Here is a 13,543-nt window from a genome sequence, read left to right as displayed (position 1 = left end):
ACCTAGGTATGTGCCCCTAACTAGGAATCAAATACACAACCTTTTGGTGGATGGGACAATGCTCCAACCAACCAATCCACCAGTCAGGGCAAAAACCAATCGTTTTATGAATCCTGTCTTTCTCTGAAAGCAGAGGAGTTTTCATTGAAATCAGTTAAAAAGTATAAATAATGTAGTCATTTTGTTTCAAGAGAAGATAAAATTACTAGCCACAAATAAAACGTATCTTGAAATTCTTTAGAATTATGTCAAATCTAGTGGAGATTAGGTAATTCTTTTCCAAATAACTAGTAAACAGAAAGACAAATACACCCCTGGAGGAAACTAGATTGAAACAGAGACCTCATTCTTTTTTCAAATAATAAAAGGAAACAGAATTACTTGCACAGTGATATCTAAGCTATTTACAGATAAACCAAGATGAAAAGCACTGCTCTTCCTAATATGTTGTTGAGTCTGATACTCAGTTTAACACTCACCATTTGTTTGCATAGAAGGTGCAATATTTCTGAAATCAAGATCCCAGCTCTTCCAACAGGAAGTAAAGGTTTGCAAAATTCTCTGTAAAAGACAGGAGTAGTGATTAAGTATCTCAGAACAAATTCCTCTTTTAGAACAGTAGGCAAACATGTGTTCCAAAAGAACAGTTACTGTGCAATCTAAATAATACTGGGTAAGACAACTCCAGTACATACTCGAAGTAATTTTCAGTAGAATTAGTCCAGAGACTTCAGGTTCATTTTATGCTTCACGGAGAAGCTGGAAAGGGACTTTAGAATTCCTGGGTTTTGTATTTTTCTTTAACTGCTTCAGTGATAGAAGCAATTGCAAGGATCAGTCCCACTTAATATTCTATTTATTTACATAAACCCCACTTTAAGCTGAAAGGTAGATAACAAGCAGTAGTGAAGCTTAGTTATTAAGTGTTCTTAAGAAAGGAAGATTTTTTTTTCTTTTTCTTTTAAAGAATATGGATGAAGTCTGGCTGGTGTTGTGGCTCAGTGGTTGAGCGTCGACCCATGCACCAAGAGGTCAATGGTTTGACTGCCAGCCAGGGCACATGCCCAGGTTGTGGGTCAAATCCCCAGTGGAAAGCATGCAGTCTCTCTCATCGATGTTTCTATCTCTCTCTCCCTTCCTCTCTCTCTAAAAATCAATGAAGAAAAAATTTTTTTAAAAAGAATATGAATGAAACGGAAAGGGACTAATTTTTCCAAAGTCAAAACCAGTATTTCCCAAACTGTATTCTGTAGGGTATCAATAATCATTCCTTAAAAAAGATGCTACAGTTAATTGAGGTAATAAATGAAACAAACCTGAAGAGTTTTTTCTTCTTAGTTTTACTATAGGATTCTCATAATCTTGAATGTGCTATAATACACTTATGAATTGCAAAGAAAAGGGACACACAGTGAACAGTTTCTGGGGAAATACAAGTCTATATAATGTGGCAATAATTTCCCACTCATGTTCAAATTTAGGACTGCCTGAGACCTCAGTTCCTTTTATTAAACCTGAGCATTAACTATGCAGGTGTCACAGTCTGACAAGCTGTTATGTGGAAATATAACTTCTTACAACATTAGAGCAATGACAGACATAAAAGTCAGGTTAACATTAAGTTTCCAGGAGCAATAGCCTTCTGGTTAGTTAGGGGATTAAGGAGTAAAATTTATAATCACTGCTAACCTCAACGGACCACAAGGCTATCATATGCCCATCACTTCTGCAGTAAGATCTAGTATAATGTAACATTTTTATATTAAAATTAGAAGTCTTTAAAGAGGCATAGGCTGCACCCAAGAGCCTCCAAAGGCACTAAGGCAGTGATTTTCAATCGGTCTGCCACAAGAATTTTTAAAACATGCAATACCTGACTATTTGGTCAGGGGTACTGACCTCTTTTCCCTTAGATTATATAATAAAAAAAATTGACTACACTACACTACAATAGCCATCTGGTGTGAATGAATCAAAATCATACCTTTTTTTTTTTTTGTCAGATCAGGAAAAAATAGAACATAATTTTTGGTGTGCTGCAGAATTGTAGTCATTAGAGTCTGGTGTGCCATGAGATGGAAAAGGTTGAAAATCGCTACATTAAGATCACAGCATTATGCTAGAAGGTCATAGTTTTGCATGAGTTCTGCAACAGTTTAATTTGACATACATAAGAAACAAAACCAACATACATGATAAGTTCTCTCACGGAGATTCCGCCTTCTTTTAACATGGGAGTCACCAGTTCAGCAAGGTACAACCAAATATGAGGAATATCAATGGCCATATCATCTGCCAATTCCAATGTTTCTGAAAAACTAAGAGAACAGAAAAAAAATTCACATGCACACGTAATTCAGAAATTAAGATTAGATAAGAGACCAAAAATCAGTCAGTAAATAAGTACCTATTAAGCACTTGCTATGTTAGGTACTGTTCTAGGCATAAAGTAACTGGTTCTTGCTCTCAAAGAGCTTATATTAGTGTGGGGGAAGAGAGAAGAACACAAACAAAAGCATACTTGCAGATAGGGCTAATGTGCTGAAGAAGATGAATTATGCTACTAAGATATCCCAGTACATCCGGTGGTCAGTCTAGAGGTGACATTTGAAAGACTTAACTGATGAAAATGAAGCAGCCATGTGAAACTCTGGGGAAACAGCTATCAATTTAATCCCACACTATAAAGAGTTCATTACAATTGAGTACCATATCCTTCAAGTCAGCTAAAAGCACTAAGTAAAAATTTAGTGTGGTGCAGACCAGACACAAAGAGAAGAAAAGGCAAGAATCCTTGTCCTTGAGGAGCTTACACTGGGAAGAAAACTGGATGGATATGAGAATCTAACAACTTTACTAATGACATCATCATTATGATATGCTACCAACTGTTGTATTTTTAAAGAAAAGTTAATGGTTTCAGGCTTTCATGCTAAGAAATATTTCTTTTTTTTTTTATCCTCACCCGAGGACATTTTTCCATTTTTTGTTCAGGTAGAGTGGGAGGGAGAGAGAGGAACAGATATAGAGAGAAACATCGATGTGAAAGGGACACACCGAGTGGCTGCCACCCGCACGACCTACCAGGGCCGGGGACAAACTGCAACCGAGGTACGTGCCCTTAGCGGGAACCGAACCCGGGTCTCTCAGGACCGCAGGCTGACCCTCTAACTGCTGAGCCAAACTGGCCAGGGCTAAGAAATATTTCTTAATATCAAGTGTAATAAATGGGATTTGAACATAATACTATGAATGTTAAATAGAAAATATCAGTGCAATTTTACTTAGGCTCAACAGCATAGCTATTTGTTTAGAAGTATGAATATATAATTTGAGACTTTGTTAATTAGCTCCATATAAAGCATATTAAAAGGTACAAAATTAAAAGTAAATTTAACTATAGGAGACATACACATACTTACAAGGAAATACATATGATCATAAGAAAAGGGGAGAATGAAGAGGCCATGGGCAGGTGGTATTTGTTTTCATGTCCTTTCAGATCTCTGCGTACATAAATCGTGGGCTTTTTCACTGCAGTTCTAGTTTCAAGCCACAGTATGCCACTCTTCTTTACCTACCTCAGAAGCCTAACTGTCTTTAAAATTTTTCATTTAAACAAAAAGGTACCACTACTAGGCAGAGTTACCTCTCTGAAAGTGCCATTTCACAACAGTTTGTAGCTTAACTACATTATCCAACTCTGGGCTTCATAAATCTTTAATACCAACTTTCTGGACCTTCCAGTTTGCAATTATTTGACATCTATTTGTGATACAACAGATACTTGACTATTCTCCCATCATGTGCAGACTTTCAGCTCAGTTAATGTGCCACTAATGGACCACAGTCTGGATGGACTCCAGGATTTCTGGGTTAATCACCCTATATAATTCCAATTCATATTCCATGGGTTAGTGGCATAGATTAAACTGTTTAATGAGCCCATGAGACAACAACTGCAGCAATCTTGGTCATTCAGCACTATAACTACTGCTATTTTCATCTCATATTACAACTGAAAGATACCCATATCCTCGCCTTGGTTTTCTATTTCTCAATTAGTCATGGGACCGTTTTCAGAACACAATCACTGGTCAAATCTATACTGCTAATAAAAACAAAGATATTTGGCTGAACATAGGATTTCCATAAAACAAACCAGTTGAGAGAAATATCTTTTCAAGTTTAGAGTTCCTAAATTCTTTTGTATGATTTAAAAAGAAAATTCTGCCTGGCTGGTGTGGCTCAGTAGTTGAGCGTCAACTCATGCACCAAGAAGTCACTGGTTTGATTCCCAGTCAGGGCACATGCTCAGGTTGTGGGCCCAATACCCAGTGGGGGTCATGCAGGAGGTGGCCAATCAGTGTTCTCTCTCATCGATGTTTCTATCTCTCTCTCCCTCTCCCTTCCTCTCTCTCTAAAATCAATAAAGAAAAAAAGTTTTTAAAAGAAAAATCTTGGGTGTGTAGCAGCTCCTACATACACACAGTAGTCTTTGGACTACTATACTACACAGCCTAGAACAATGCCCTGCACAATACACATTTTCTGATGGCTGAATGCATGAAACGAAGCTACACCACACCCTTGCTTCTTGGTATGTAGTGACTATCACACCCACTGGACTGCACTTTGGAAAGGGTCCACAAGTGGGGCTTCAGGCCTCTTCCTCCCATTTCAACTACAGAAGATCTACTTTTATTTACTTTGTATACTGGGTTCCTGCCTAAGATTTAATTAAACAAAGGAGTACATGGTTAAAAGCTGGAATTTTAAAAAATGCAGCAAAGGTTTGATCAGAAATCTGCTAAAAAGGCAAAATAATCTAATACAGTTGGAAATGGTGCTGTCAGCAGCTCTTCCACAATGTGCATCATGATAACCAGATACAAATGGAATTTGGCTGTAGGTAAATGAGAGAGAGAGAGCAAAGACACCTAAAACTCAGATTGATCAAGTATTATTGACAGTAAAAGGGAGAAATAAAAGAAGATGAGAAGCCTTCTTATACTGCAGTATCATCTTCAAAGGATTACTACAACAAAGACTATTAAAACTAGATCCTACCTAGGCGAGTAAGTAGGGTCTTCACTGTCAACTGGCACCTCTGCAATTCTGCACTTGCACCTTAGTATGCATGTCTGTGCAAGCTCTGAACTATATCTTCTTACCAACGGAGAACAGCCATTGTGGCAAGAAAAGTACCAAAAAAGTAGTCAAGGAGGAGATAAGAATTCCTCTCAAAACAAACTTTTCTCAAAGTTTAATATTCATATATCAAGCCTCCTGAAGATCACATATTTTGTGTTTATTGTCAACTCCAATTTTTACCATCCTGAATTTTATTTGTTATTATACTTTTAAAGTGCTTCCAGGTCTGTGGCTAATAGTGAACAGCACTCAACTACCTTTACTAGACACTTTTAAATAAGAAATCTTCTAAAGCCATGATATAAAATGATTGCATCAACAATGCTTGGAATGCACCTACCTATCTACCTAATTTATGCCATAAAGCATTTAGATTCATGTCCTGAAAATTATTTTTTTTTTAATGAAGTCACTTTTATTTTATATTTTTAATCCTTACCCAAGGATATTTTTCTATTTATCCTCAGATAGAGTGGGAAGGAGAGAGAAAGAAAGAGAGAAACATTGATGTGAGAGAGACACATCTACTGGTTGCCTCCCGCACGACCCCGACCAGGGCCAGGACCAGAACTGCAACCAAGGTATGTGCCCTTAACCGGAACTGAACCCGAGACTCTTTGGTCCAAGGGCCGAAGCTTTAATAGCAGAGCCAAAAAAGCCAGGGCAAGTCCTGAAAATCCTAAGAGGATGGCTTGATGCTGCCTTTGTGGTGATGTGTTTGATATATGGCAACTGCTACGCTCAGAGTTGATATAGCACCTTGTAAGGAAAACTCCAAAGGATCTAAGCTTTATTTATAAACAACCTGACACAAAGAACCTATTTGAAACTTCTGTCTAATCTAACTTAATATTTAGTAGCACTACATGCCTTAAAAGGAACTGCAGGATAAATAGCTGGCTTGGGAAGCTAGGCAGCAACAGCTTCAATGACTTCTCAAAAGTTGGCATCACGGCAGTAGTAGCATCCAAGGACACTAACCTTAGATGCTCCCCACAATGCTATGTAAAAACAGAAATCTTTAGATGTTGGTACTAAAGAGACTAAAGACTTAGGGCATTTCCATGGCTCCAATGAACTGGCCACTCTAGGAGTATGATCTGTTTATAATTTGGACTTTAGAAGTAACTGGAAAACTGATCTATTTGCAAGAAGCTTCTTTGTGGATAATGACATGAAATTATTGGTTTTTTTCCATCTTAGAAAAAATTGCCAGACCTCCCCATTTAGGGAAGAATAGGGGTCTTTGTAGGGGACCTAATCCAATTAAGTATTAAAAGCTAGACCTGGAGTCACTGCATTATCTCTAGCTGTGGAAGGAAGTAAAAATAGAAAAAGATGAAGTAGCCCTGGCCAGTTTGGCTTGGTGGTAGAGCGTCGGCCCACGGACCAATGAGTTATGGGTTTGATTCCGGCCAAGGGCATGTACCTCGGTAGCGGTTTGCCCCGGTACTGGTCAGGGTCGTGTGGAGGCAGTCAGTCGATGTGCCCCTTTACTGTCAATGTTTCTCGTTCTCTTTCTCTCCTTCCCACTCTGTCTGAAGATAAATGGAAAAATATCCTTGGTGAGGATTAAAAAAAAAGAAAAAGATGAAGTAGTCACTGAGACACAGAAGTGTTAATCTCATTTTCAGTCTCAATAAAAGGCAGTACTGCCAGCAGCAGCATCACCAATGAAAGTGTAGACACCAGGACTGGATGACACTTCTTCCTCAAGGGAACCAACAAAGGGAAATGCAAATGTCTGAGACAGCCTAGAAACCAAGCTAGCACCTCATAAGTTCAAGTAAAGCTGATGGAGCTGGACCACACTTCTGGAAGTCTTTCCAAATATGAATCAATTTCTGAGGGCAGTTTGAAGAGAGACATAAAATGGTAAATAATACAGCATCCTGAATTCCAAAATTTTCTGGTGAATATATCATAATGTCTGGGTAAAAAGCAAGTTATTTATAAACCAATATAATAGTTATTGTAAATGTAGTTTCTAGGGGCTTGAAATTAGTTTCAAGTTGGCTAGGGGTAGACCTCGATTTGTTTGTGTGGTGTGTATACCCCCCATTGCTTTTACTATTTATACTGGCTGGTTATTACAGTGAACAAAATATTTCTCTTTTAAAACTGGGAAACCATCCTGGCTTTAAAGGCCAACAACCAAAGCAACTTCTGCCAAAGTTTCTTATTAAGTTAACTGGATCAGATGGCTTTAATCTAGCCAGTCACTGAATTCAGAGAAATCTAGCTTATTGCTGAAAGACAACTTTAAAAAAATTTTTTTTCTTTATTGATTCTAGAGAGAGAAGAACGGAGAGGGAGAGACAGAAACATCGTCAGAGAGAACATTGACTGGCTGCCTCCTGGGGATTTGGCTCACACCTGGGCATGTGCCCTGACCGGGAATCAAACTGGTGACATCTTGGTGCATGAGTCAATGCTCAACCACTGAGCCATACCAGCCAGTGAAAGACAACTTTCCAATGATCCTAGGGGCAAATATACATTTTCCAGAACCTTGAGGACAATGTCATCTTTCCTCACAAAATCAAATGAGTAATTATTCCTAAGTACATTCAATCTTGGCACTTAATGGTCCCACTATTCTAAAAGGCTGATCATATCAGAGAGACACACAGTGGCATTTCATCACATGCGTGTTTAATGTACAATAATACAACATGAGCTTGCAAAAAAGATTTACAAGGAGAGCCCTGGCTGGTTTGGCTCAGCAGTTAGAGCGTCAGCCTGCGGTCCAGAGAGACCTGGGTTCAGTTCCCGCTAAGGGCACATACCTCGGTTGCAGTTTGTCTCTGGCCCTGGTTGGGTTGTGTGGGTGGCAACCACTTGATGTGTCCCTTTCACATCAATGTTTCTCTCTCTCTCCCTCCCTCTCTATCTGAACAAAAAAATGGAAAAATGTCCTCAGGTGAGGATAAAAAAAAAAAGATTTACAAGGAGAAAAATAAATAATGCAGAATTCTTACTGCCATTCCATGTAATAAGCATATAGCCTGGGTGAATATGAGAAAGAAGATGTGACTCTGATATTCAGCCCTCAGGAGGTTGCAGTTCCTTTGCTCTTAGAGAGTGCGCACCTATCACCAATGGCTGTGACTATATGTTTACATTGTACAACACAGCTCCTAAAACAACATTTTTTACCATATGAAATTTTTGCCTTAAACATTGACTTGAAAACCTAAGCCTGGGTAAGATTCTGTTGCTGTACCACAAATAACCTGACCCATGCACCTGTGATAATGGTGTATTACACAGATATCAGAATCTGAGCAAATGAGGATACACTACCAATGACAACAGGGCTTCATCAAAATAGCTACCAACAGGAACCATAATGAAACCAACCTGGAGCAGACTAAATCATTAACAACTTGGAGTTACATATCCTTCTATGGGGTGGACATAGACAGACAAGCATTTCCTGGCCAAACTAATCATGGTTTATTTAGGTCAATTTTTCAAAGAATATTTTTCACAAAGATAAGTGTTTTCCTCAACAATTATCCAAGGTTTTACAAATGAATAGGCTGGTGAGGCCTCAGTTTCCCTACAGTTAAGGGTTCTTTGCTATCTTACTTAAGTCACAATACAGATCCAACAATGAGATTAAAAAAAAACAAACAAACCCAAATGCCATCACACCAAACCAACATATTATCAATATAACACAATTTAATCTATGAAAAAGCTAAAAATTTCAAATGGGTATATTTTTATTAATTTTTTTTTTTTTAAGAGAGAGAGGAAAGAAGAGGGAGAGACAGACAGAAACATTGATGCAAAAGAGACATCAACATCAGTCGGCTGGCTGCCTGCTGAGGATCAAGCTCGCAACCCGAGCATGTGCCCTGACTAGGAATTGAATCCAGACCTCCCAGTCCACGGGATGATACTCAATCCACTGAACCACATTGGCCGGGTTAGATATGTACTTTTAAAATTAACCACTACTCAAGAGCCTAGTAAATGAATATCACGCTTGAGGAGGATACTGACCCTTTGAAAAAGTCCTGTTTGCTGAGTTTTTCTGACTGTACCAGTTGATACAGTAAGTGGCCCATGTGGTCCCTGGTGATCTGGCTCCGCTCCAGGGTGGACTCCACTCCCATTCTCACAAACACATGTAGCGGGCCCTGGGCACTCAGCTCCTCCACACACTGCATGGCTTCCTGTTCAAATAGCAAATAAAAGCTTACCCCAGAATCTAGATAGCATTATCAGAGTGTTAAAATAAGTTTAAAATCTTTTACTTATGACAAACTCAGTGAAGTTGACAAACAAGACAGTTTCACTTATAATTTTAAAACCATTAATGTAGCTTAGTAAAATGCAGCTGAAAGGGCATTACAAGTCATATTTAAAAACAAAAGAAGTGTGTCTTTATAAAACAAATGGGTATAGGTTAGCAATTTTATTATAGATCATTCAAAGGACCAGAGACAAAAATGTATTTTTCTACATAATTGCCTATTTTATGATGATTTAAAAAATTAAAAATGGTATATTATAAAATAAAAAGTCGATGTCATGATTCAAAGGCCTTGCTTAAAAAGGCAACTAAGATAATTTTGTTTGGCTATATTACCATTTGCAAAATCATCAATGAAAAAGGTATTCTCTCATAGGAAAGTTGTTAAAACAGTTAAGTACTAAAAACCTTTATGAAGTTCTTGGGGTTCCTACCATGGGCTGATCTGGCTAGGTCCATGTATTTGGTGTGCAGGGTAAAAGCCTGGCAGCCAGGGTCACTGGATCACCCATATAGCAGTGTGTCACCCTGCCCTCACCTATCTCAACCCTGAGTACAAAAACCCTTTGTTTTCACCTCTAAAGACAGTAGCTCTTCCTAGGGGAAGATGCACGAGAGAAGGGCAGCCTCCTGACTGAAGGAGGTATAAGGCACATCAAGGTGTCTCTCTGCTGCTTTATTGTCCCTCTACTACTTTACTTAGTACCTCACCATGTTAACTTTTTATCTAGAAAAATTTCAAACTACAAATTAAATACTACAATGTACATGTAGGTATCTTCACTTCAATTGAAATTCATCTGTTACTTTTCTTTCTATATAAGAAACTTAACATTTATACAAGTCAGTAAAAATATTATCTGATATATATATATATATATATATATATATATTACATATTCAAATTTCCACAATTGTTCCCAAATGTCCAATACAGCTTCTTGTTGTTCTAGGATCCAATTAAAAACCCGATATCACATGTCATGATGTCTCTTTAGATGCTTTTAATCTAGAGCAGTCCTTTTTCTCTCTTTAAAAAAAAATTTTTTTTAATTGATTTTTTCAGAGAGAAAGGAAGGGAGAGAGAGATAGAAACATTGATGCAAGAGAGAAACATCGATCAGCTACCTCCTGCATGCCCTCTGCCAGTGATCAAGCCCGCAACCCAGTCATGTGTCCCAACCGGGAATCGAACAAGGACCTCTCAGTTGATGGGATGACGCTCAATCCACTGAGCCACACCAGCTGGGCTCTCTTTTGTCTTTTTATGACTGACATTTCTTAAACTTTCTGGCCAGCTGCCATTCTTATCTACACTTTTCACCCACCAAGCCTTGTTTCCTGCTCCAGCTGCACCCTCATGCACATTCATAGTCTGTTAAATAAATCACCATCATCCTTCTAATTTCTAACCTTCCAGGCTGTTGCTGCTATCTATTCCCTATGCATCTCATCCTTGTGGAGTTTTGCTTCATTTTAAGAGCACCATCATCACTGTAATGCCTTTTCAGGAGAAAGTGGAAAGGAATGCAAACATTTAATCTTCAGCATTTAACTTAAAGTGACTAAGTAAGTGTCTTCCAATGGGAATTTATTCACTGAATCTGTAGGGTCAACTAACTATGTCACAATACTTCTAATGTCATAACAGTTCATAATCCTGCCCTTCTCCTGGACTTTCTCATGATTTGATTTTTCTTGTTTTTGAACTCTCAGTTGAAATGACACCTCCTACAGTCTCTGTGACTACCTAACCACAGCTTCTCATATCACCTAATTTTACTTCCCTGCATTAAAAAATTATTTTTTTGCAGTTGTTTACTTATTAGGGTACCTATATTTAGGGTAGCTTTGTCTGTATTACCCACTAAAAGACCCATAAAAACAGACCAGGTTGCTCACTACAAATACTACAGTATATCCAGGCAGTATTCCCTCAAATGTGCTCAGCACGTTTCAGGTCCTCAAGAAAGATATATCACAGAGGCTAAAAACACAGGCTGTGGAGTCAGACATTTAAATGTAGGTCTGAATCCTGGCTCTGTCACCACTGTGTGAGTTGAGGAGTATAATTTAATCTCCCAGTCTTGACTTCCTATTATAGGATTACTGTGAGAATTGAATATAAAATGTATATAAAAATACCTAACACATTGCTAAGCACAAAACAAAAGCAGTAAATATTAATTTTTATTACTGTTAATAATAATAGCATTTATTAAGATGTTAGGAAAAAACTCTTCCTTAGGATAAGCTCTGTATGCCTTTAGTGTGACACACTAATACTCTAAAGGTAATAGAATAAAGTACAGTTTATGCTCTAAAGCCAGCAGCCTGGCTTTGACTACTGAGTCTGCCACTTATCAGCAATACAACTTAGTGCAAGTTATTTTACCTCAGTTTTCTTATCTATAAAAATGGCGATTATAATAATGTCAACACCAGAAAATATTATGGAAATTAAATAAATACATATAAAATGTGTAGAACAGCACCTAGCACAAAGTAAGACCTCACTATGCCCGACACTATTACCTGGTTCTTAGTGCCCCTCTGCAGCAGAGCAGTCTTGTACATTACAAAATGAAATTCCTGAGTCATACCTGACTATCCCTTACAAACTGCAGGCCTGGCCTAGGGTTGATGATGTATCCAAGGGTCCTCTTGTTGTACTTAGGTGTTACTAAGGTCTTTTTCTCCCTATTTCTCTTGCTCATCACAGAGTCATATATTTCCTCTTTCAAAGTATTTGCTGCTCAGTAACTTTGTACATTCCTCAAATTATTTCTAAAGTCAATCTCCACTGCTTTCTTCCTTGTTGTCTCTGCTCTTCATCTTTCTTAGTCTTTCTTTTAAGTCTTTTGTATTTCTCTACTTCCATGCAAGAAAAAAGCTGTGCTACCAGTTTATAAGAATAGTTCTCCTTTCTAAGAATTTAAATAACAAATCACAGTATATGAAGTATATGCTTTGGCTATTTTCTGTTAATGTTCATTTATTTATTTTTGCTGGTTTTCAAGGGCTTCTCTAGAGTCTTCCTCTCCAACATTCTTGTCATCAAAACTTCTTCCTATTTCTTCTGAATTTTAGACAATTTAAGGACTTGAGATTTTAAGAAGACTGGGCTATAGTTAGCCAAACTGATTTTTTGTATGGAAAGCAAATAATAACTAGGTTGTCAAGATAATTTTTAATCATATATGCCAAAGCAAACGTTCTTAATACATCTGACAAATTTTTTTTTTTTATATCTGATAAATATTTTTTACAAGACTTTGCTTACTCCAGATCCCTAAATTAGGTCTTATTATATGATGTCTCCTAAGGCCCTAAATAGGTCTACTAGCATTTATTTAATTAAAAAAAATTTTTTTTCTTTATTGACTTTAGAAAGAGAAGAAGGGAGAGGGAGAGAGAGAAACATTGAATAGTGAGAACATCGATTGGCCGCCTGCTGCATGTCCCCCACTGGGGATTGGGCCCACAACCTGAGAATGTGCCCTGACTGGGAATAGAATTGGCGACCTCTTGGTGCGTGGGTTGACGCTCAACCACTGAGCCACACCAGCCGGGCAGCATTTATTATAAATACAATTTAAATATGTATTTGTGAAGTTACTTGTTTATGGTCTGTCTCTGCCCATGAAGTCAGGCAGTAGTATATCTATCTTATTCACTACCATCTTAAAGTGAAGATCAAAGAGAAGGTCAAAATCGATCAGAAGGGCAAATATAAAGCTATGTCTTAAAATGTTTCACTTAGGATATATGACCTGACACAGTGCTTGCTCCTTTGTGTCTCAGTTTTTTACTTATAAAATAAAGAAAAAGTAATGTCAGCCATACTGTAAAGTTAATATAAGAATGACAAACTGACTATAAATCATAAGAGGCAATATACAGGGAGCCAGAGATGCCTCATAATGATAATATGTTGTTTTGTTCATTAATATCAAAGACAATTTGGTTACCCCATAGTGGCAATGGATTGGTACCCATTCTGTCTTCCTGCCACTTGATTTTGTAAACTATTATAGTATCAATGTAAAAGACAGTACTTGACAAAAACGTATCAGGGTTGTGCAAACTGAACTGTGTAGGACTTGGGTCACACACTCTAAG

General features: G+C 37.8%; 1 protein-coding gene across 7 annotated transcripts in view; it reads right to left on the bottom strand.

The window, feature by feature from the left end:
• EIF4G3 (eukaryotic translation initiation factor 4 gamma 3) overlaps positions 1 to 13,543 on the bottom strand; it is a 319,284-nt gene that overhangs the window by 16,429 nt on the left and 289,312 nt on the right. For all 7 annotated transcript variants that reach the window (XM_036256518.1, XM_036256520.1, XM_036256521.1 and 4 more), the window contains 3 exons: positions 9,169 to 9,341; positions 2,193 to 2,318; positions 480 to 561 (listed from right to left, as the gene is read on the bottom strand). In XM_036256518.1, the coding sequence (XP_036112411.1) occupies positions 480 to 561; positions 2,193 to 2,318; positions 9,169 to 9,341 (381 nt within the window). The remainder of the gene's footprint in view (positions 1 to 479; positions 562 to 2,192; positions 2,319 to 9,168; positions 9,342 to 13,543) is intronic.

The sequence above is a fragment of the Molossus molossus genome, unplaced genomic scaffold (genome assembly GCF_014108415.1).
Source record: "Molossus molossus isolate mMolMol1 unplaced genomic scaffold, mMolMol1.p scaffold_m16_p_12, whole genome shotgun sequence".
In the NCBI taxonomy this organism is placed as follows: Eukaryota; Metazoa; Chordata; class Mammalia; order Chiroptera; family Molossidae; genus Molossus; species Molossus molossus.
The sequence above is the reverse complement of the archived record's forward strand: the minus strand, read 5'-3'. Positions and strand labels throughout refer to the sequence as shown.